This window comes from Grampus griseus (assembly GCF_964374135.1).
Source record: "Grampus griseus genome assembly, chromosome: 13".
Taxonomy (NCBI): Eukaryota; Metazoa; Chordata; class Mammalia; order Artiodactyla; family Delphinidae; genus Grampus; species Grampus griseus.
Genome location: NC_139007.1, coordinates 67873429 through 67898742, shown reverse-complemented (window position 1 = coordinate 67898742; position 25314 = coordinate 67873429). Strand labels below are relative to the sequence as shown.

At 40.4% G+C, this 25314-nt stretch overlaps 1 protein-coding gene across 4 annotated transcripts in view; it reads right to left on the bottom strand.

Annotated features, from left to right (window-relative positions):
- PHACTR2 (phosphatase and actin regulator 2) overlaps positions 1–25314 on the bottom strand; it is a gene marked incomplete at its 3' end in the record, with an annotated part of 130965 nt that overhangs the window by 83635 nt on the left and 22016 nt on the right. For all 4 annotated transcript variants that reach the window (XM_082668832.1, XM_082668834.1, XM_082668833.1 and 1 more), the window contains exon 2: positions 11090–11257. In XM_082668832.1, the coding sequence (XP_082524958.1) occupies positions 11090–11257 (168 nt within the window). The remainder of the gene's footprint in view (positions 1–11089; positions 11258–25314) is intronic.

Genomic DNA, 25314 nt, shown 5'->3' with positions numbered 1-25314 from the left:
ACGCCACCAGAAAACTACTAGAGCTAATCAATGCATTTGGTAAAGCTGCAGGATATAAAAGTAATGCACAGAAACCTCTTGCATTCCTATACACTAACAACGAAAGATCAGAAAGAGAAATTAAGGAAAAAATCCCATTCACCACTGCAACAAAAGAATACAATACCGAGGAATAAACCTACCTAAGGAGATAAAAGACCTGTACTCAGAAAACTATAAGACACTGATTTAAGAAATCAAAGATGACACAAACAGATGGAGAGATATGCCATGTTCTTGAATTGGAAGAATCAATATTGTGAAAATGACTATACTACCCAAAGCAATCTACAGATTCAATGCAATCTGTATCAAATTACCAATGGCATTTTTTACAGAACTAGAACAAGAAATCTTAAAATTTGTATGGAGACACAAAAGACCCCGAATACCAAAGCAATCTGTTTTTGTGGGTTTTTTTTTTTTTTTTTTTTTTTGGGTGGGTTGGGTTTTCATTGCTGCCTGTGGGCTTTCTCTAGTTGCGGCGAGCGGGGGCTACTCTTTGTTGCAGTATGTGGGCTTCTCACTGTGGGGGCTTCTCTTGTTGTGAAGCACGGGCTCTAGGTGCACAGGCTTCAGTAGTTCTGGCACACGGGATCAGTAGTTGTGGCTCGTGGGCTCTAGAGTGCCAGCTCAATTGTTGTGGCTCACAGGCTTAGTTGCTCCATGGCATGTGGGATCTTCCCAGAGAAGGGACCGAACCCGTATTCCCTGCATTGGCAGGTGGATTCTTAACCACTGTGCCACCAGGGGAGCCCCCAAAGCAACCTTGAGGGAATAAAATGGAGCTGGAGGAATCAGACTCCCTGACTTCAGACTACATGACAAAGCTACAGTAATCAAGACAATATGGTACTGGCACAAAAACAGAAATATAGATCAATGGAACAGGATAGAAAGCCCAGAGATAAACCCATGCACCTATGGTCAACTAATCTATGACAAAGGAGGCCAGGATATAAAATGGAGAAAAGACAGTCTCTTCAATAAGTGGTGCTGGGAAAACTGGACAGCTACATGTAAAAGAATGAAATTAGAACACTCCCTAACACCATATACAAAAATAAACTCAAAATGGATTAAACACCTAAATGTAAGACCAGACACTATAAAACTCCTAGAGGAAAACATAGGAAGAACACTCTTTGACATAAATCACAGAAAGATCTTTTTTACCCACCTCTTAGAATTATGGAAATAAAAACAAAAATAAACAAATGGGACCTAATGAAACTTAAAAGCTTTTGCAAAGCAAAGGAAACTATAAACAAAACAAAAAAACAACCCTCAGAATGGGAGAAAATATTTGCAAACAAATCAGCTGACAAAGGATTAATCTCCAAAATATATAAGCAGCTCATGCAGCTCAATACTAAAAAAGCAAGCAACCCAATCCAAAAATGGGCAGACGGCCTAAATAGACATCTCTCCAAAGAAGATATACGGATGGCCAAGAGGCATATGAAAAGCTGCTCAACATCACTAATTATTAGAGAAATGCAAATCAAAACTACAATGAGGTATCACTTCACACTGGTCAGAATGGCCATTATCAGAAAATCTACAAACAACAAATGCTGGAGAGGGTGTGGAGAAAAGGGAACTGTCTTGCACTGTTGGTGGGAATGTAAATTGATACAGCCACTATGGAGAACAGCATGGAGGTTCCTTAAAAAACTAAAAATAGAACTACCATATGACTCAGCAATCTCACTACTGGGCACATACCCAGAGAAAACATTAATTCAAAAAGACACATGCACCCCATTGTTCACTGCAGCACTATTTACGATAGCCAGGTCATGAAAGCAACCTAAATGCCCATCAACAGACGAAGAGATAAAGAAGATGTGGTACATATATACAATGGAATATTACTCAGCCATAAAAAGGAACGAAATTGGGTCATTTGTAGAGATGTGGATGGACCTAGAGACTGTCATACAGAGTGAAGTAAGTTAGAAAAACAAATATATTATCGCATATATGTGGAATCTAGAAAAATGGTACAGATGAACTGGTTTGCAAGACAGAAATAGAGACACAGATGTAGAGAACAAACGTATGGACACCAAGGGAGGAAAGTGGGTGGGGGTGGTGGTGGGATGAATTGGGAGATTGGGATTGACATATATACATTAATATGTATAAAATAGATAACTAATAAGAACCTGCTGTATTAAAATTAAAATAAAATAATATTCAGAAAACAAAAAAACAAAAAGTCTTTGCTCCCAATTCAGGGGTCACGGGTTTGATCCCTGGTTGGGGAACTAAGATCTTGCATGTCACGTGGCGTGGCCAAATCAATTAAAAAATAAATAAAAGATTAGCCAGCATGAGGTTCATGAATGTGAAGCATTTTGATTGTTAAATTATTGGATAAAGTTTATACTTGATTACATTCACAGTACATTAACACCATTATTAGGCTGAAGAAAATGCATGCATCTCTAACTCATGTGATCACTTAATAGGATTTCCCCGAGTGCTTTTTCTTTTCTTCCCTCTTGTTTTTTGCTCAAATGTTGCCTTCCCGGTAAAGTTCCCCTGACCACCCAATTTTTTTGTTTTGTTTTGTTTTGGATTTTTTTTTTTTGGCCGCACGGCGCACCATGCAGGATCTTAGCTCCTCAACCAGGGATTGAACCCGTGTCACTTCAGTGGAAGTGCAGAGTCCTAACCACTGGACCACCAGGGAAGTCCCTGACCACCCCTTTTCTTTTTTTTTTGTGGTACGTGGGACTCTCACTGTTGTGGCCTCTCCCGTTGCGGAGCACAGGCTCCGGACGCGCAGGCCCAGCGGCCATGGCTCATGGGCCCAGCCGCTCCGCGGCACGTGGGATCTTCCTGGACCGGGGCACAAACCTGTGTCCCCTGCATCGGCTGGCGGACGCTCAACCACTGTGCCACCAGGGAAGCCCGACCACCCCATTTTAAACTGGAACTTCCCTCCCACATTCCCTACTCCTTGCTTTATTTTTTCTCCTCTCACGTTCTAATATACTAACTTACTGGGTTTACTCTATGTCTCCTACCCCTGCTAGAATGTAGTCCCATAAGGGAAGGCAATTTATCTCTTTTGTTCCTGCTGTATCACTAGAGTCTACAACAGTGCCTGACATATAGTAGATGTTGATGTTCAATAAACATGTCAAGAGGACAAAAGAGTATTACCTAACATATAAGCAAGGAGCCCTACATGGACCAGGATGTGCTGTGTGGTCTTTATGGGCTATGTAACTTCCCTCTGCTGCTGTAAATTGGGAAAAGGGAGAGATTCTCTTCCCTTCCTCCGATATGGTGTGACAGTGAATGATACATGAAGGTACTTCCATGTTCTTAGTGGAACAGGATAGAGAAAATCAAAAGGCTGCCATTTATTAATACAACCAGATCAGTCCTGAACAAATATCACCCTGGGAAAATCCTCTAACTTTGCCCTACCTTCTAGATATAGAAAATAGTCACTATCAGCAACATCATGCCTCTATGATTACAAAGAATAGTATCTTAAATGAACCAAATATAATTTTGATCCTTTTCAACCATTTTTCTGTGTACACTGCTGAAATCAGGCTAGTCAAGCAGAATCAAAATAATTCTTCACACCGAATCCTTCTTACAGCAAAAATTCCAGTATATGAAGCAAATCCAGGTATTAGGGTCACCTTTCAATGATCAATCCTTACTGGTCTGAGTATGAAGTTATCGTCTGAAGAGGCCACACAGTGTAATGGTAAAAAATCTGGCTGTGGCACCATATTGCTTGGGTTCAGATACTGCTTTTGGCTCCTACCAGGTGTGTTTCCTTGGGCAAGTCATTTGAATTTTCTGACCTTAGTGTCCTCATCAGTAAAACTGGGATAACAGTAGCACTTAAACTTTATAACCTTTGAGGATTAAATGAGTTAACATGAATAAAGTTCTTGGAGCAGAACCTGGCACATAATAGCATTCAATAAAAACATAGCCATTATATTATTAGGGAGTAAGAGTACCTTCAGTAAATTAAAGCTTTTAGCAGATGACTTTCTGCAAATTACTCTGACTCCTAGAAGGCTGATAACTTGCAACAATGTTATCTAAAAATCTGGACGGGCATTCCTTCCCCATGACTAACAACACGAATCAAAGTCACAATTATAATGAAAATAAATTGTCTGGATTTTCTTTATTTAGGAGTGTAACTTCTTTTTAAATAAGGGCAAAAAGGTAAGAAGAAGAAATTTCCCCTAATTATTTTATTGGCTTTTAATAGTTGTACATAGCTGTAACTGTGAGTACATGTTTTTGGTTTGTATTTTAATTTATTGTCTTTATCTTTTCCATGATATTTTTTCAATCTTCAATTTCTTTTATAAAGCCCTAAAGCACCCAGTGCTGTATTTTTAGTTATAGTGGATATCCAATAAATAACCAATTCAAGTCATATGTTAAGAGTACATACCAGGTTCAAATGATCATGTAAAGCATCTGAAGTGGGGTGAAGATGAGTGAGATAGTCTCTGCCCTTAAATAATTTACACAGTAAATTGGTAGCAGACACATAAACTAGGAAAGAAGTCAAAGTACATATCTCCTAACAGGAGGACAAGCACAGGAGGGGAGGTTCCTACTAGATGATGCAGAATCAAGGTCAAGAACATCCTCAGGAAAGAAGAGACATGTTAGGACCCTTGCATGGCTTGCAGTATTTTCCCAGGTGCAGCTGTAGGAAGAAGGTGCTCAGAGGAAGAGGGAAGAGCGTGAAGAAAGGCCTGGGGACACAGAGGCTCCGGGCATGCTCACCGAGGGCCCCTGGGTGACAGAAGTCCAAGGCAAGTGACTAATAAAGAAAGATAAGGGCTTCCCTGGTGGCGCAGTGGTTGAGAGTCCACCTGCCGATGCAGGGGACACGGGCTCGTGCCCCGGTTCCGGGAAGATCCCACATGCCGCGGAAAGGCTGGGCCCGTGAGTCATGGCCGCTGAGCCTGCGCGTCCGGAGCCTGTGCTCCGCAACGGGAGAGGCCGCAACAGTGAGAGGCCCGCGTACCGCAAAAAAAAAAAAAAAAAAAAAAGATAAGACACGAAAGGTCAGTTTGGGTTACACTGCAGAGAGCTGAGGAGTCTGGAATTCATTTAGGAAACAACGTGAAGTCAGTCACTTTTTGGGCAAGAAGCAAAGGACCAAAGTTCCACCTGAGGAAGACTTCCTGTAGTGGTATCCAGGATGATCTAGATAGAGGAGGGAGGGGAGAGATTTCCCCACCTATTTTCCCAAAACCACAATAATCCCTGCTCTCTCCAGCCACCCAGCTCTTGGGCTGTGCCCTTGTAGCGACAGGAGCTCCAGCACCTGAGGTCTGGGGTCTGAGGAGACCACTCCCGCAGACCTATCCCCTGTGTCCCACTTCAAGCAGTGAGTTTCTGTCCTGAATCCTTTGGTAACTCCCTGTCCTAGTTACCAGCTCTATTCCCCGGTTCCTTAAAAAAAAAAAAAGATGGGGACCCAGTTTGAGTGTTTTTGGTTCCAGCACCATCTGCCATGAATACTGCCACCTAAGTAAAGAACATGCTGGCTCTCAAGGCTTGCTTGGATTTCCCAGTCTCACTCACCCGGGTGCTCCGTTATGCTACCCTACCTGGTGGAACACATGCCATTTTGTTGTGAAGGACCCACTGCTCTATTTGCTGGCCTGAGATCTGGATGTTATCTTGGTTACTCTAGTGTTCCTGACAGGCTGTGCCACCCTGAATCTTCTCTGTCAGCCTCACTAGCTGGGTCACGTTCCCTTCCTAGGCAGGCTTAATGCCAGAACCCTGTCTCTCCCTGCCTCCTCTAGCATTCCATAGCTTTCTAGAGCTCGGACAGCTAATACCTAAGTAGAGCAAAGAGGCCACCTGCAATAATTGAGACATAGAGTGATAAGGACCAGACAATGGGGACCGAGAGGAAAGGCTGATGGTAGAGGCCTGCACTAGGAGAAATAAATAAAAGGTTTAGGAACTAATAGAATGTAGAAGATGGTAAAAGGCAAGGACGAATCAAAGAACTCCGTGGTCAAAGCCTGGATGCCAAAGAAAGCCACGTCTGCAATAGCAGGGGTAGCTGGGGACGGCAGGGGTTTGGAAAGTATTTGTACATAGGACTTTCCCGCTCCCTCTCTGCTCCCTCTCTGTGCTCATTCAGAGCAGGTGTCAGTACCTTCCCTCTCTAAAACGAAAGTTTAAGTTAACGCGTGAAAGACAAGTAGGGTGAGCATAATGAGACCTTCCGGCGACTGCTACTGCTGCCACGTGAACTTTAAATTTTCTATCTTGCTTCACCAAAAATAATGTTTCTATTCCTGAAATTACATTTTAATACTATCCCCAAACACAGAAGTGTTTGTGAAAGCAGAAGTTATGAAAAAAGTAAAGATAACTGAGCTGAAGACATTTTAGATGTTAAGCCAATGTTAAGTGTTAACTGTGGGTATGTGTTCAAGAGAATAAAGAATCAAGTTGTAAGTTCTCTGTTTGGTGCCATTGCCTTAAACAATGTCAAAGAGTCATTCTTGTAAAAGATCAATGTTGGTATCTCATATCCTGTTTAAAGCCTGGGATACCTTTAGGGAGGGGTGGAATTAGATGGTTGTTACTCCAGTCACCTGCCCAGTCACTCAGTGATTTGAGGAAGAACTGAGTGTGGTCATAGGTTACAGACCCTCTCTTCTAAACCGGGGGACACACAGCACGTATTCACAGCAATTCTTCTGCTTGTAGACACTGTAACCTCTCGTTGTGAAAATTTCTCGGTCTAACTCTGCAGTCTTACAGTCCAACTTAACTGAATGCCTCCCCTCACTGTGTGAGAGCAAAATCTGATGCAAGTTTCTTAACATTCTCACTACAAAATCCTGATTTTTTAATTAAAAAATTGATACCCAGAAGCAAATTAATCAGTGCCTGGCATGTACCACCTTTTCAATGTAGATCTATGTAGACCATAAGAATGGGTTTTGCGTTAACACACAGTCCTCAGGCACTACTGCCCATGAGGTGCTCGAGGAGATGTGCCTGGGTTCGAGAGATGTGGGCACTGAGAAGAAAGAAGGGTGAGGAAGGGCACGTTCACAAAAGGAGAAGGGCTGAGACAGGTAGCGAACCTCTCTTGCACAGGTTTAGGGGAAATGGGAAGGGGAAGAGAGGGGACAAAAGAGAAAGAAAAGTCAAAGACAACCAAGATGATGACACCTTGTGTAAATCAAGTAAGAGCTATTTTGTAAAACAAGGAAGGACACAACAGCAATGGCGCATCTTGTAGAGACTGAGATGGATGAAAATGAGAGAATAACACTAAATGTCAGGATTGGGAGGCTTGGAGTCCCCTCAGTGGAGTGCTGGATGCAGGGGCAGACTGCAGAAGGAAAGACATGAGAGTGCAGGAGGGAAGTGGAAGCAGCAGACACAGGGTAGATTTTGAAGACCTTTGGTCTTAGTTGTAACCGCCCATGTAGAAGTTAGAGGAACAGCCTGTTTGTTTGTATCGTCAGCTTTGGGGAGATGAAAGCATACGTAAAGACCCAAAGGGAGGCACCTCAGCCACCACTACCTACCCACCACCACCACCACCCCCAAAAAAAGAGAAGAAATGATTATGTAGGAAAAAAAGCGTAAATGAGATTTTGAGTTCTAAAGTTAGGGAAGGGATGGAGCTTAGGTGGAACCAAAGAAGGACCGTTTCACTCAGGAGATGAAAACCGAAGAAAAGAATCACCAAGGGAAAGTAAATAGAAAAGACTACTCTGCCCTAGAACCCAATAGCCTATGGACCATTCTAAACAGAGCTGAAGATACAGGTAACTTTCTGCTTTAAAACAAGGCCAGAGAACTTGAAGTCGGGGCATAAGCCCAGCCAGCCTTATAGGACAAGACAGCCTTTCAAAATCTAGTTGACTCAAGGACCACCAAGCAGACAGAACACAGGACCTTTCTTAACTTCCACCACCATGAACATGTGAGAACAATGGCATTTATTACAGTGGCATTAATAAATCAGTGCTGCATCCTATCTACCATCAATTAAAAATTCCTACCACAGACCCCCACACTAAGAAAAGTGGTATTAATCGCTGTGTAATAGAACACAGTAAGATTCATGTCCATATGACTGTAAAGCCAAGAGCTTAGGAGAAGGACAAACGAAGAAGAGTTACTCTTCTTGAAAGAAATTCATATTCTTTCATATCCTAAAATATTATGGATCTTGCCTAAGGTGTTCTTTGATGGAGCTGGCCTTGGTCATACCCAAACCCCTAGATTTCACTGTTTGAGACGAAAACACCCTACTCTTGGTTATTTCCAAATGCATCAGTTTTCCTCTAGATGTGACATCTTTCCTCAATGTGAAAAAAATATGTTACACCACTTTGTTCCTCCGTTTATTTTAAGCTTTACTAATGCATTCCATAAAACTCAGCAGAAATTGAATTAAAAATATATATATATATAGTGACAGTAAAGTACTTGGGACACTTGATAACATCTTACGAAATTCAAATAAAACATTAGTAATAACATGGGTTTAAAAAGAAATGATGTGGACTTCCCTGGTGGCGCAGTGGTTAAGAATCCGCCTGCCAGTGCAAGGGACATGGGTTCGAGCCCTGGTCCGGGAAGATCCCACATGCCGTGGAGCAACTAAGCCTGCGTGCCACAACTATGGAGCCTGAGCTCTAGAGCCCATGAGACACAATTACTGAGCCTGCGTGCTGCAACTACTGAAGCCCGTGTGCCTAGAGCCTGTGCTCTGCAACAAGAGGAGCCACCACAACGAGGAGCCTGCGCACCACAATGAAGAGTAGCCCCCGTTTGCTGCAACTAGAGAAAGCCCGCATGCAGAATGAAAACCCAACGCAGCCAAAAATAAATAAATATATTTAAAAAGAAATGATGCAAGTAAATGTAGCAGAAAAATTCACAATGAATTGTTAACACATCCACTTGGCTTGTCTTTATTCTGTTATGTCACAATTTTGATGCAAAGACAAAAAACAAAAACCAATCTGATGATATATCTAATAACTTTCTCAGGTTTTTAATGTGGTTCGGTAGTCTTTAGGAACTAGAAATATAGTACCCATAAATAACTTCTTGGAGCTCAACTTATATAAAATCTTGTGTGAATGTGAAAAGGAAACAGAATACAAAGATTGCTAGGCTATCCTCAATAAATATGGGATAATATAAAATAACACTTAATGCTGTCTAAAATGACTTTTCTTAAATATTCTGGGTTGGTAGAAATGTTACAGCCTCCCTACTATTAAAATAATTAAAAAGAGTGACAAGAAAAGATGAAGGGAAGTTCTTTGTAATTGTTCCTACTTTAGGGAGAGAGACGGTAGCAGCCCAGACCCAGGAGAAGGGCAAGAGAGACAAATGAAGAGACTTTCATCATCTCTTTTCAATGTCTTCTTAATGCTACTGTCCAGAGCCCTATTCCCATCTTGGTTATCCATGGTAACTCGAAGAGCTAGACTCCCCCAATGCTTAGAGAAACCTGAGCGGGAAGTACTTAAGAAGACCAGTGTATTTCCATCTACAACTGCAGAACAAGGAAGAACAAGATGCCCAGTCAGGGGTTGGAAGGAGTCAAGGATCCACAACAGAATCTGGAACTGAAAGCACATTAGAATTCAATTCATTCAATTCTGATCTGACTTGCTCAAGGTCACACGGTACCTTGGTGGCAAGGACACAACTAGAACCCAGGTGTCCTCCCTCAGCACAGCACTCTGTTCATCCCTTCCCACTGCTCCCAACCCAAGAAGCCAGTTAGGAACTAAAGAGGATTCAAAAAGCAAACCATCCTTATTTGCTCCTACGCCAAGTCTTTTGTCTTTGCCTGTCTTTTTATTGCAAAAACTTTCCAGTACCTACAAGTAGAGATATGAGAATAATGAACCCCATATATTACCAACTTGGGACCGATCTTCTTTCATCTATACTCCCCTCTCCTCCAGGATCATTTTGAAACAAATCCCAGAAATAGTATCATTATTTCTTTTTAAATATTAAATGCTCAAAGAAATGATACAGCTGCAAAAGCAGCAGAGACAATTTTCTTTAGGAAGCCCTGGTGTCTCTATCCTACACCCTTGTGCTATTGATTGTGTTTTCCTTTTTATGTCACAGCGCTAGAACTAAAGGCCAACTCTTAGCACAGACCAGTAAGATATGCTCTGTGATCCTGTACATACACGGACAATATTAGTTTCTGGTGCAGTGAGGAATTTTGATGAAGGGATTATTTTAGACAACAAACGTGGAGAAAGCTAAACTTACCCCAAGATATAAACTCATTTCCACCTTAAACAATACCCTGATACTGGACATTTGTTTAAATCAGGCTTAATTCTGGCCTGAGATTTAAGGTCAACTTCCTCCATAAGTCCATATGAAAGGTACTAAATAATGTAATTCTTAAGGTTTAACAAATCCACAAAATAAAATAACAATAAAAAGTTTTCACACCATTAAGGTTATGACTCCTCTAGGACACAGACCATTTATTTGTCCTAAGGACATGATGGAAATTTAAAATTAATAAATATAGCAACACTTTTCCTTCATACAGCCATTTAAATTTTGCCCACAGAACAAATACATTTAAAAGACATTTTAAAAATTCTTCATTGACAAATAGGATTGTGTTACTGGAACTAAGTAGACAGATAGATAATAGTGTTCGTATGTGTGTGTATAAATGGATACTTGCAGCTACAATAATGACAAATAACATTTCCACTTCTAATTTTCCATTTCACCTCCCTCTCCCTACACATTAATTTTTTATATGAATTTACAAGTACATATTTAAAAACAAGACTATGTTAGAAAGCCAAAGTGAGTAGAAAAAGAAGGCAGATCAGAACCCTAAGTTGTTTCACCCTTAAATGAAATAATTTCATTTCAAATATAGATTAATTTTTTCCCTGAAAAAAAAAAAACCCTGCAAGATATAATTTTTTACCTTTTGGAAAATTTAACAATTTATCTTCTAACAAAATTATGATGTTCCTACCTGCTGATGTCTCTCTAAATTTGTCACTGGTCTTCTTTTTCCTCCATTTCCAAGGCTTAAAGATTTTACCAATGGTGGAGAGTTTCCCCTTCCTCTTGAAGGGAGGTGTTTGGGAGCCTGCTGTTGGGCCATCTGAGTTTGCTATAGAAGCTTTGTCCAGTCCGTCAACTGTGTAAAGAAAGTCAAGTCAGAGAAAAGCTGTAATAAAAGTTTGAAACAACATCATCTATGTCTTCCTGCACTGTTCAAAGTAAACATGCCCACTTTAATTGGAATCTCACATAAAGTTTATTTTGCCCCATTTCCCTGACAGTAGAACTCCTCTAATATCAATCAATAAATCAATCATTCAGAAATTACAGTCCCCTTAGATAATCATTTTGAGGAAACAGAAAAGAAATAAGAGACCTACATAAAAGGTAAGGCCAGATAAATAAGGGTCTGCGAAACAGCTGAATCCGTCTGCAACAACTACATCAATATTTTGTGCAGAAATAGAGTATTCTAAGTGAAACAGGATGTTCCTCCAGAGACTAGTTTGGCATTCTCAGTAATGAAAATGACAGTTATGGTGTTGTTAAAACCAGGTTTTTTTCCTTCACAAAATAAAATTTAGTGCCAAGAAGCTAAATTCTAAATTTTACTATACTAAAACTATCTTTTGCTTGTTACAAAAAAGTTTCTATCTTCAAATAAACTGATAACTATCACGAATGACAAAAAATACGTGGAAAATATGGATGTCGTAGGTAATAGAACATATCTTTATGTGCCTCAATCATTTCATCAATCAGAAGAAAGGCCCCAAACCTTAAGTTGCCTTACACTATGTTCATAACAGAAAGAAGATGGTGATAACTTTCATTACCCCAAAGATTAAATTTTAATGGCAAAAAACGGGAAGCAACTAAAGAATGGATAACTATGGTATTTTTCATGCAATGAAGTAGCACTCAGCAATTTAAAGAAAAGGAGCCATTGATACCTACAAACAATGTGAATGTATCTCAAAAACATTGTGCTGGCAAAAAACAGCAACACACAGAAGAGTACATACTGTGTGGTTCTATGTATATGAAGTTCTAAAAAAGGCAGAATGAATTTATGGGAAAACAGAAAAAAGAAGAAGAAAGAAAGAAAACCAGAACAGCAGTTGCTTCTTGGAGTGAAATGGATGTGGGAATTAATTGAGAAGAGGCTTGAGGGATTTTCCTGGGGTGATGGAAATTATCTCAATAAAGGATGGATTATACAAAATGCATCAAATGGTATTTATGATATTGTGGATTTTTCTTTATGTAAAATCTACCGTTAAAAAAACCATAAATAAGTAGTGAAGTCCAATCAATGGCATGCATGCTGATGTGTTTAGGGATGAAGTGTACTGATGTCCATCAAAAATAATAAATTGATGGATAGATGGAATGGAGATGGATAAATTTACAGTATAGTAAAATATAGTAAAATGTTAAGTGTTGAACTTAGGTGGTGAGTGTGTGGTCATTAATTGCATAATTCTTCCATCTCCAAAACTTTCACAATAAAATATTGGGAAAAATAAAACAAAAATTGAATGGCAAGAACCTCTGCTTCTAGGAAAATGGAGTAAACTTACTTTTTCCTACTTCTCCTGCTACATACAACTAAAAAAAACCCTGAATGCTATATATAAAAGAAACATGAAAAGACTATATAAGGTGAAAAGAAAGTAGGCCAGCTTGGGACCTCAGGACCTAGGAAACAACATGGAGGTAAGATCCCTGGGTTTTCCTTTAGTCTCATGTATTCCAGACTTGCAGCTGAACCTGAAAACACCAATGGGCACAGACCAAAAAAAACTCACAAAAGCCTGCTCTCTCTAGCCAAAGGAGCAGGAAAGGGACAGCCTAGCAAGACAGAAAACTTTTAGACAATAACTGCTCCACTCCAGCCAAACACCACAGAAGAAACTATGACCACCCAAGCCAAGAAAGGCTGAGTGGGTAGAGTAGACTTCTACCCTCTAATGAGGAGCCCCCAAACCCCTATCAGAGTGGTGTCAGAGAGGACCAAGTAGGGAGCCAGGACCTTCCTGTGCACCAGCTCTCAATGAAGCATCCTCTACATTGTCAGTGGAGACCATGTGGGAACCTGGTCTTCCACCCATACCCAGTAATGAGGTATCTCTTATTCTCCTTCCCCGCCAGTACTGGGGTCACACCAAACCACTGCTCAGTGGGAACAAGACCACCCCCATCCACTATGGTGTCAGTAGAGACCACGTGGGGATCTGGAAATTGAACCGTGCCCAAGAGTAATGAAGACCCTTCCCCCCATATCTGCCGCCAGATATCAACAGAGGATGAAGGGAGAACCTGGGTGTTTACCTCCGCCTGGCAGTAATGAGGTGGCACCCCTCGCTTCCCTTGCTGGAGAGGTGTTAAAGCCAGTTAAAACAAAAGGTTTCCATAACATTTACAGTCTCATAATATAATACAAAAATGTTTTAAGTTTCAGTCAAAAATCACTTGACATATCAAGAACCAGGATCATCTTAAATTGAATGAAAAAGGACAGTCAATACAATGCCAATACCTTAATCCTTATAAGTTCTCCTTCCAAACAAGAATGATAAATCCTGTTCTTCCCACTCATAAAGTCAACTCTAATTTCAGGCAGAAATGCAAGTTCGGCAGTGACTGATTCTTCTGTAAATGGTTCCTAACCCTACTTTACCCCAGCCACGTTGGCCACAGTGCAGCAGGCAGAGATACGGGAAGGACTAATTTGGAAGCTAAGCCAGAGTTAAAAAGTAAAATCCTTATTTACTTTACTTCCACTCCTGTCCAACTGCCTTCCTTAAACTAGGGGCAAACCCAGGGAGAAACTGACCATGTGGTATTTCTTCTCCACTGAGACTTTACGCTGAAGGCTCAATTTTGAACAATTTAAATGCTGTGAAATACAGAAGGACTGACTATTACAAACATGGGAACTAAAGTTACCATCTCAAATTCACCTCCGTGGCTACAGACACACATAGTTCTCATTTTCTCTCAACCCACATATCCGGTTCCCTGACACTCCATCAAAATTCTGCTTTTGATCTGAACCACTAAGGAATAGTCTATTTTTTCTCCTGAAGACAAAAACAAACGAAAACAAAAATTAAATATTCCTTAGGTGACAGAAGGTGACAGATGGGGAGACTGAATGAGGTAGTTGCAAAATGAAAGCCTTCATGTTAAATTCATAGCTACATAAGACATTAACTGTCATTCCTTTCTTTATTTGGCATTTACAGTTTTAGTCTTTATCTCTCCTCTGGAAGGGGCCTGGGCCAGTGCCAATGACCACAGCAGAACAACGCACACACATTCCTTTTTCCTGATTGAATGAATCCACCTATAATTTTGTAATTATTGGGCTATTACAGTAAACCACACTTGCAATTAGGAACCATACGTCGGCACAGTTGGCCACAGGGCCATTGTACTTCTTGTAAATCATGAACATGAAGGGGACTGCCACCTGATTTGGAGTAGTATAAACAGAATATTTACTCCCTTCTTTCCTCCAAACACCCAGGATACTGCCAGGACCACTGATAGTTCTTTTATTTTTCTTTTGGACCAATTTACCATTAAAGTCACTTTGAAATTTTTGAAACATTTTTTTCACAACAAATCTAGTGAATCTGGCATTTACACACAGATAAGAATTGCCAGGTAAAGCCCAGAGGAAAGTCTGATTTCCCTGTTTTATTTTTATTTAACATCCATCTTTTTATTTATTTATTATTATTATTTTTTGGCCGTGCCACTCGGCCTGCAGGATCTTAGTTCCCCAACCCAGGATCAAACCTGTGCTCCCTGAAGTGGAAGCGAGGAGTCTTAACCACTGGACCACGAGGGAAATCCCTGATTTTCCTGTTTTACATGTTTACTTTGATCCACTTACATGTTATGAAGAGTGACCTGTCATTCAGCAGGACTTTCTTTTTCACACTGGAAATCAACATTTAAAAATATTTAATTTAATTAATTAAAAATCTCCTTGAGGAGGAGATTAATAAAATTTATTTACTTTTAATTATTTTTAAAAAATTTTTATTGGAGTATAGTTGATTTACAATATTGTATTAGTTTCTGCTGTACAGCAAGGTGAAGCAGTTATACATACACATATATCCACTCTTTTTTAGATTCTTTTCCCATATAGGCCATTACAGAGTATTGAGTAGAGTTCCCTGTGCTATACAGCAGGGCCTTATTAGTTATCTATTTTATATAGTGTGTATATGTCAATCCAAATCTCCCAGTTTATCCCCCATCCTTATCTCCTGGTAACCATAAGTTTGTTTTCTACATCTGTGACTCTACTTCTGTTTTTGTAAATAAGTTCCTTTACTTTTAATTTTAATTTTATATTTGAGTATACTTGATTAACAATGATGTGTTAGTTACAGGTGGACAGCAAGGTGATTCAGTTATACCCATACAAGTATCCATTCTTTTTCATATTCTTTTCCCACTTAGGCTATCACAGAATATTGAGCCAAGTAAATATTATTTAAATATTTTTTAAAACAGTCATTAGCTGTTCAAATGTAGACATTTTAAATGACACAGCTCAGTCTATCTTCCCACCAAAGTAAGCTCATTCCTAACAGGATTTCCCTGCACCACCAACCAGTAAGATCCAGAAAATACATGAAGATTTTATTTTTCATTTAAACGGAAATTTATCAATTAGACAATCCCAGTGCTACTGTGACCACAGAAGCCAAAAATAAATGAAGCTAGATAATTATCATATAAATTAAATTATACACTTGGAGAGTCTTTTCTTTGAGATCTGAGAACTGAATGACAAGGATTCTTAGAAAAATTAATCCTATTTAATACAAGTTTGTAGTATTTTTATAATGTTCAATAGTTCTCTAATAGTCTAGATATTCATTTTTGGTTTTTCTCCACACAATTATTTCAGTCACTGAGAAAAGTGAGACAAATGTGGCAGAGCATTCCACCTCACAAATTTCGTAGGTGAAAGATCATTTAGAAAAGAACCTCAATAAAAGAATTCCCAGTACTCATTCTAAAGAAAGTGATAGCCACTCTGAGAAAAAACGGTGGCAAAGATGGCCTCAACTGTCCTCTAAATATCCTTACATATCTTTTTTTTTTTTTTAATTTTTAAATATTTTTGGCTGTGTTGGGTCTTCGTTGCTGCACGCAGGCATTCTCTAGTTGCGGCGACAGGGGGCTACTCTTTGTTGCGGTGCACGGGCTTCTCGTGGCAGTGGCTTCTCGTTACAAAGCACGGGCTCTACGTACGCGGGCTTCACTAGTTGTGGCTGGCGGGCTCTAGAACGCAGGCTCAGTAGTTGTGGCGCACGGGCTTAGCTGCTCCGCGGCATGTGGGATCTTCCCGGACCAGGGCTCGAACCCAAGTTCCCTGCATTGGCAGGTGGATTCTTAACCACTGTGCCACAAGGGAATTCCCTATCCTTACATATCTGAAGGTTAATGAGAATACATTTTTGAAGCCCAGTATTAACAAAAACAAAGCGAACTCATATGTGGTTAAAAAAAAAAGTGTTGATAATACTCTGCTGTACTAAGTATATGCTTACAATACTACTCATAGTGATTTTATTGGACCAAAGAATGTACCTATTCAAAGGGCATTGTACAAAAACATCTGACATTTAAAAATCAAGAACTTAGGGACTGCCCTGGTGGCGAAGTGGTTAAGAATCCGCCTGCCAATGCAGGGGACACGGGTTCGAGCCCTGGTCTGGGAAGATCCCACATGCCGCGGAGCAACTATGCCCATGTGCCACAACTACTGAGCCTGCACTCTACAGGCCGCGAGCCACAACTACCGGGCCCGCATGCCACAACTACTGAAGCCCATGCGCCTAGAGCCCATGCTTTGCAACAAGAAAAGCCACAATGAGAAGCCTGCACACCGCAATGAAGAGCAGCCCCAGCTTGCTGCAACTAGAGAAAGCCCATGTGCAGCAATGAAGACCCAACGTAGCCAAAAATAAATTTATTTTTTAAAAAATCAAGTACTGAAAGAAGTAAGAAAACAAGCAAACCAAAGTTTATTTCCTTAATATATGGCTTCTAGGCTATTTTCTTCGTGCCTTTGTAAGTTATTATGCTTATGTAATAATATCACTATATATATATTTTATTTCTATTACAGTTTTTATGTTTCCACTATAATTCTGTCACCTTCCTTTTTAAAGGCCACAGAACACATGGCAAAGAAACATTAGGGCTGCACTTAGGGAAGATTTAACTTTATTTCCTACCCCTACATGAGGCCTCTCTCTCCCAAAACAGTGACTTAGAAAACATGCTGTCAGACAGGGGCCTACATCCAGTTCTGGGCACAGAACCAAGTAGACAACAAGGTCAGAGGGAATGGATGCTATGAGCCGTCGCAGACGAGATTGGATTAGGGAAGCCAAGTGGCTATCCTTGTCTTGAGTTGTCTAAAGGAGATCCTTCCTCTCTTGCTAATCAGCATTTACACTGGGTTGGATCAAATCTCTTCCTTTTGGGGGTAGGATGAATGACCAGTGGAAGGTAAGTGAAAAGGGACAGAAGAATAAAAATGTTAGGAGTTAATTCTGAAACTGGTATACATGTAAACTGGATGGAACAAATAGATGGTGGATGTTAGGAGCCAGATTTGTCAGTCTTGGGAAGGAAGGTTACAGATAAGCAAGGGGGAAGCTAGAGTGATCCATGTGGCACTGAATTAGAGCTGGAGGCATCAGTATGAACTCCTGTTTTGGCAAGAGAGAGAGAAAGAAGGAGACAGACAGATAGATGACAGATAGGTAATAGGTATGTGTATATACGTGGCTCAGTATACACACATGTATTTCCTATTCATTCTGAGGGGCTAGAAGCAATGACACCCCAGGGAGCACTCAGGTCTTGGTTTCTAATAGCACTCTCCAGTAAAAGGAATCAGACCTTTTTCCAGAAATGGCTGCTTCTAGGGTTGGAGCAAGGAAAATACTGGATGAGCTTGGAGCATCTTACAGCGCCAGAAAGTAAACAAGCACTCAAAAAACATTCTGGTCAGAGAATGTCAAAGTCACACAGGAGCCAATAAGAGAGCCCCACAGGCCAAAGATGGAACAACTTGAGCAATAAAATAAACAGTGCAGTATTAGATAATAATTCAAAGTATATCTGTGAGTCCATACTGAATAAATACTGAATAAATAAATAAACGTGGGATAACAGAAAAGTCTGTACAGAAGAATCGCCATTAATTTATATAGATACTCCACTCTCAAGAAGGTGGATCTCAACTCCCCACCCCTGAAATGTGGGCTATACATGGTGACTTCCTTCGAAAGACTTCGGTATAGGGAATTCCCTCGAGGTCCAGTGGTTGGGACTCCACGCTTTCACTGCCGAGGGCCTGGGTTCGATCCCTGGTCAGGGAACTAAAATCCCACAGGCCGTGCAGTGCGGCCCAAAATAAATATATATAATTAAAAAAAAAAAAAGACTTTGGGATGGAAAGGTAGGGAAAAAGAGGGACTTCACAGTGGAGAAACCTGATAAACACTAACTCAACCAAATGATGGATGTTAACTTGATCGGTGATAAGTCATGTTGAGAGCATGAACCCTTGATATGATGGATGAGAATCAGATGTTGAAACCTATAACCCCATTGTAACCATAAGAAAAGCATTAGACAAACCAAACTGAGGGACATTTACAAAATACCTGACCAGTAACTACACCTCAAGGCCATTAAAACAAGGGAAGTCTGAGAAATTGTCCCAGACCAGAGCAGGCTAAGGAGACATTCTGAACAAATGCAAAGCGGTATCCTGGATGGAAGCCTGGAACAACAACAACAAAAAGGATCTTAGGGAAAAACTAGTGAAATCCTAACAAACTGTGGGGTTTAGTCAATAATAATGCACCAAAACTCCTTCCTTCGTCGTCACAAATGTATTCTACTCGTTTAAGAGATGAACAGCAGGAGAAACTAAGCTGGAGGTATATGAGAACTCTCTGTACTTTCTTTGCAATTCTTCTGCACATCTAGAACTATTCTAAAATAAGGGGTTCAGTTTTTAAAATGTGGATTAACTAGCAAGGAGAGGATGAGGACTTAGGAGATTCCTAGGGGACAGGATATCAGTTGTAGAGAGACCTCGGTGGTGGTGTCATTTATCAACAGTAAAGATTTCTACTCTAAGTTTTAGGAAGTAATGTGTTTTAGAATTGCCTATTTTTCTCTCCAAAATCTCCCTTTATTAATACTTTCAACTCCCAGTATTTTATCACTAAGAGAATATTTACAGGTCATCAAATTGCTGTTTCAACACTTTGTATTACATGATGGATGGATCCCAATAAGGTAAGTGGTATCTAATATCTTGCAAAAGAGTAGACAATGGGCCCAGTTACTACTGATCACAGTTACTGTGGAACCACACAGACAGAGGCAATCCCCAACGCATGTGTGTGTGCAGTACTAGTAACATGTACTGCTAACATAGAATGACAAATCTGGGAATAAAAATGTTTTAAGTTACTTGTACTTTATTTTTAAATCACTGAAGCTCAATTATTTTCAACAATAAACTTCTATTTGGGAACCAAAAGTAAATTTAAAAGACTGAAATTTATTTCATGACAATGGAGGATAGCTTTTCTAGCTTATCCATTTTTTTCCCTGAACTCATGGGCATGGGAGAAGACTGGTATAATTCCAGAACAGAAATCCCACTGCTCACACTGGTATGAGAGGTTTGATAAGCAGACCCAACAAAGGACTAGTCACTGACCCATCCTGGGTTTCATTCTTTCCTGAAAGTGGAAATTCACAAGCACTTTATTAAGAGCAGAATTAATAATCACTATTATTTATTGAGTATTTACTGTGTGCCAGGCACTGTGTTAAGGACTTTACCTGCATTAGCTCATGCTAATTCTTACAATAGCTCTGAGGTAAGTACCATTATTGGTCCCATTTTTGAGATGAGGAAACTCAGATACACAGAGACTAAGCATCTAATTCAGTATCTGGGACATCGTGTGTGTGTGTGTGTGTGTGTGTGTGTGTGTGTGTGTGTGTGTGTGTGTGTGTGTGTGTGTGTGTGTGTGTGTGTGTGTGTGTGTGTGTGTGTGTGTTTATATACATAATAGAGAAGGGTTAAATAAATATTTATCAACTAAATATATGACTAGATAATGAATAAATAGGTATCTTCCTCAAGTGACACACCGAGCAGGTGGCAGAGAGCTTGCATCAGAAGTCAGGTCTGTCTGCCTCCTGAGCTGGCCCTCTTAACCACCATAGCGCAAGGGCTGCTTTAAGTCGGCAAACTATAAGACAGGATTCCTCCTCTTACAGAGTTCGCGGTAAGGTGGGGGAAGCAGACGTGATCAGTGGTCAGTGATGCCAGCCAACTGGGGAGGTGCTGGAATAAAGGCAAAAGCAGAGAGAACAGTGAACTCTAGCTGGTGTGGCTTGGGACTATTTCACAGGGAATGGGGAGACCTGAACTGGGACGGCCAAGACGAGTAGCCTTTCCGGTGGAAATCAAGGAGGGAATGCCTCGAAAGTGAACAAATTAAGGACGGCTGACCTTTTAAAGTAATGCCAATAAAAATGTTCTCATTATCTCAGTGCTGTGCTCATAAGAGACACATGAGACATATTTATAGAAAAAAATAAAAACAAATTTATAAAGTCCTATCTTTGAACGTGTGAAATGGTTAAATGTGAAATTTTTAAAAAGGATCTAGAGAATTTTTGAACTTTCTATATATCAATGTATATAACACTAGATAAAAATCTGAGAAAGGGCTTCCCTGGTGGCGCAGTGGTTGAGAGTCCACCTGCCGATGCAGGGGACACGGGTTCGTGCCCCGGTCTGGGAGGATCCCACATGCCGCGGAGCGGCTGGGCCCGTGAGCCATGACTGCTGAGCCTGCACGTCCGGAGCCTGTGCTCCACAACGGGAGAGGCCGCAACAGTGAGAGGCCCGCGTAATGAAAAAAAAAAAAAATCTGAGAAAAATACAATTTTAGAGTTAGATCTTAGATAACACAGAAGAAAACTGCTTTTCACCTGCTGATAGTTCCTTTTAAAAATAATCAGCATTGGGACTTCCCTGGTGGCACGGTGGATAAGACTCCGCACTCCCAATGCAGAGGGCCCAGGTTTGATCCCTGGTCAGGGAACTAGATCCCACACGTATGCTGCAACTAAGAGTTCGCATGCCACAACTAAGGAGCCCACCTGCCACAACTAAGACCCTTCACGACCAAATAAATATTAAAAAAATAAATCAGCATTAAGGTAATAATCATGGCTAAAAATATATTTTAAATTGTTTAGCCACCATCTTTTGAAATGCAGCAAGAGTAAAAAGAACAGAATGTAAACAAGAAATTAAATTCAAAGAAAAATATCTCCAATTGCCCTTCTACATGCATCACCTACAGACTTTCTTGGTCACATCATACTTGTCACCAGCAGTAAATCTTTAGATATTTATGACTTTTGTTGTTGTTGTTAATTTCACAAGCATTTCCAGGTATGTGAGAAGAGCAGAGGTCAAGAGACTCATGTGAAACCTGGATTGTAACTGACTAGGTGGCTCCCTTCTGCACCTGACCTTACTTTAATCGATTGAAACCAGACCTCAAAAAACAATTTTTTTATTAGAAAAAAAAAAGAATAGAATGTGAAAAACGTTGCCGCAATAGAGTAAAATGAACGAATTTTAGTTTCTCTGGAGGAAGACTAATATTTGTTCACTAGTTAATTAACTATATACTAGACTATAATTTGCCATTAAGTTGCCAATTTCCATTCCACTGTCACTTGAAAGTGGAATGAAATGAAATCACTTGAAAGAAATGATAAAGTTAGCTAAAGGGACTTGGGATGAAATCAGTATTTCCCACTGTCACTGAGATTAATACTATGAAGATTTTTCAAAATTATGTTTGAGGTATAACATGCATACAGCAAGCAAATGATTTTGTACATGCAACCACCATCCAGATCAAGGTCTAGGTCATTTCCAAGAAAATCTGCTTGTGCTCCTTCCCAGTCAATACCATCCTCTCCATCCATGCCCCCAAATAACCACCGTTTTGACTTCCGTCACCGCTAATTTGTTTTACCTGTTCTTGAACTTCAACTTAGCGCAATTATACAACATACTCTTTTGTGTCTGTCTTCCTTCACCGAACATTGTGTCTGAGACTCGTCTAAATACACGAGCATTTCAAAGCAAAGCTACCTGGGAACAAAATGAAATATATGCCATCTATCTCAGCAAGACCTCAGATGGGAGAGTACTTGAACATGATGAGCTTCTTCACAGCTCTTGCTTTCACAAAGGATATCACTTCCATTTTCTTTACCTGGAACAAGTAAATAACATCTCCTTCCCCTTACTAGATTTCTGAGAAAGCTCATCTACCTTTCCACCGTTTTTTGAGGTTGCCCTGAAGCCATGCTAAATTAGAAGCTCACCTCAGCAAGCTTAATGATGATGAAGCAGTTTATTTTCTGTAAATAATGACAGTTTTATGTTTAGTCTTACTCTGTACATTAGAGCAGGCAGCAGTCTGAGCAATGCGGTTCAGAGAAACACTGAGTATAACATTATCCATTACAGGAACAACTCTGTTTATCACAGGAGTTCTACATTACTCTCTCTATATTAAAGCCCTATATATGAGGACACTGAGACCCAAGAAGGCTATGTGGCTTTCCGAATAATTAACTAGTGGCAGAGACATAGTCTAGGTCATCTGACTCCTGATCAGAGTTTTTTCTCCCCATTCTCTCAGGCTGTCCTCATTGGAATATGATAGTTAAACTCATGGTGAACCAGCGGCACCTCCTAGTACCTCTAAAAGAGCAGTAAGACTCTGCAGAGCAAAAAGCAAAGAAGATGTCACACAATTAGGACAGGCAATAAATCTCAGTAAATGTTCTCGGTTTTGACCATCCAGTTGGGATGGTTAACTGTAAAGCCAAGAAGAGAACTGAGTCACAGACCCAACTCTGCTACTTAACTGGCCCTGTGACCTTGAGCAAGGACCCCAATATTTCACTGCGGAAATTATAAGACTAAGTTAAATGATCACTAGGCTCAATACGATTGGTATAGTTCTACATCACATTAGGACCTGTTCTAAGTGCTTCATGACTATTGCCTTGTTGTCACCACAACCCTATAAAATAGGTGCTATTAGGATTTCCATTTTTTTAAGTGAGGAAGTTGAAGTCCAGAGAGACCAAGCAACTTACCCAAGGTCACACAGCTGGTCAGAGGGATTTAAACTCAGGTAGCTTGCCTCCTGAGTATCCCTTGCACAAGATGGGTCAGGGGACTGTGGGTGGGAATTGGGCTATATTTTAAGAGAAGGCGAGACATAAAGCCTAATGAATAATAATTCAATTCTATGCCCAACTGCTTCTTTGGACTAACCCAACGAGATAGGGCAGATACTGTTTTACTCTCCAAGACAATGCCCACTGTCACCACAGTTAACTTCATGCTGGTTGCAGGCAGTGTGTCCTCTTCGCTTACATTGACTACAGTCATTTGATTGCACAGAATCCTTATTTCACATAGTATTAATTTTAGAAATTTCATACCATCAGTTTTTTGACTTGTTTTTCTAACAGAGGCAGCCATTATTTTTAAACCCCCAAAGGGAAAAGCTACTAAAGACTTCCATCTGTCTTGCAAACACTGACAGAATTTCAGAGTTTAAACTTGTGGACGATAGACCTGCAGAAGGAGCATGTTTGTGCAGCTGTATGACATCCTGGTGCACTGACATGAACAATATCCCCTAGACTTGCTACAGGATATTTAACAGATTAAATACTGTCACTTGTATTTAGGGTTTGAAGAAACTCTGATTGAATAGGAAAAGGGTCACTTTGCAAATGGAAAATCAATTTTAATATAAACAAAAGCATTTTAAGTTTCATATATCACTGTTATTGCTATAAGCAAAGTGTTCTAGGAAGAGATATGATGGCTGTGTTTAGGAATAGAAAGAAGTGTGCTACAGAGAAATAAGAAAGGAACAAACCAACTTCCTACCTTCCTTCCCTTCCTGAGCCAACAACCCTCAGAGTCTGGGGTGGGGAGCAGGTCATGGTGTATGGAGGGTGTGCTGTGCTTGTGGAAAGGAAGAAAAAGTTGACACGTCTCCAGTGGACAAATTACCAAGTGAGAGAGAAATGTCACCTCTCTGTGAAGATGGTGACCACTCAGTTCATGCTGAGCATGTACATGGGGAGGAAACTTTAGGAGAGAAGCTGGCAGACTTCCCTGGTGGTCCAGTGGTTAAGACTCGGCGCTTCCACTGCAGGGGGAGCGGGTTCGATCCCTGGTCCGGGTACTAAGATCTCACATGTTGCGTGGTACGGCCAAAAAATAAATAAATAAAATATATGCTAAAGTCAGTAAAAAATTTTTTAAAAATCTAATGGAATTTCACGATTTTGAAGTGAGTGGTTACATTCTGCCCCCAACAAAATTACGAAAAATTTCCCATAGAGGATGAATGTAACAGAAGTATTATTAAAATAACACATTAAATCTGGACCAATATCTTTGGGTCAAAAGATTCATGAGAGTCTACATATAACATGACTAACTCTCTTTGCAGTCCCCTGGCAGTCACACCGAGTTCTGTGAAGAGCCTGGGGGCCACATGTAAAACTCTGGACTATCCCCCCAAGGCAGAAATGAAACCTTATACAATGGAACTCAGGACACTAGGAGATACAAGCCATAGGCTCATACAATGGAAGGCAGAAAGCTGGTAGAATTTATGTCAATTAGTCATACAGAGTCCCCAAGGCACTCAGGTTTATATCCCTGTCATTCAGTTAAGAGGTGACTGTAACAACCCAGCCACCAGCCATCTGAACTTGGACAGGAAGAGAGAAAATGGACTGAAAATGATGAATGGCTGCAAGAGATACTGAGGAGGAAGTAAGGAGGCTGAGAAGCTGCCTGGAGAAGGCACAGGCGACTCATGGCCAGAACCTCTCCGAGGACGTGGTGGGATACAAAGAGGAGATGGAGACTTGGAGACAAGATGTATGGCTTGAGCTCAGGCGCTACGAACATTCAGGGGAAGATGTCAGCAGACAATCAGAAATACAGTACCGGCACATTAGCAAGAAATCAGAGTT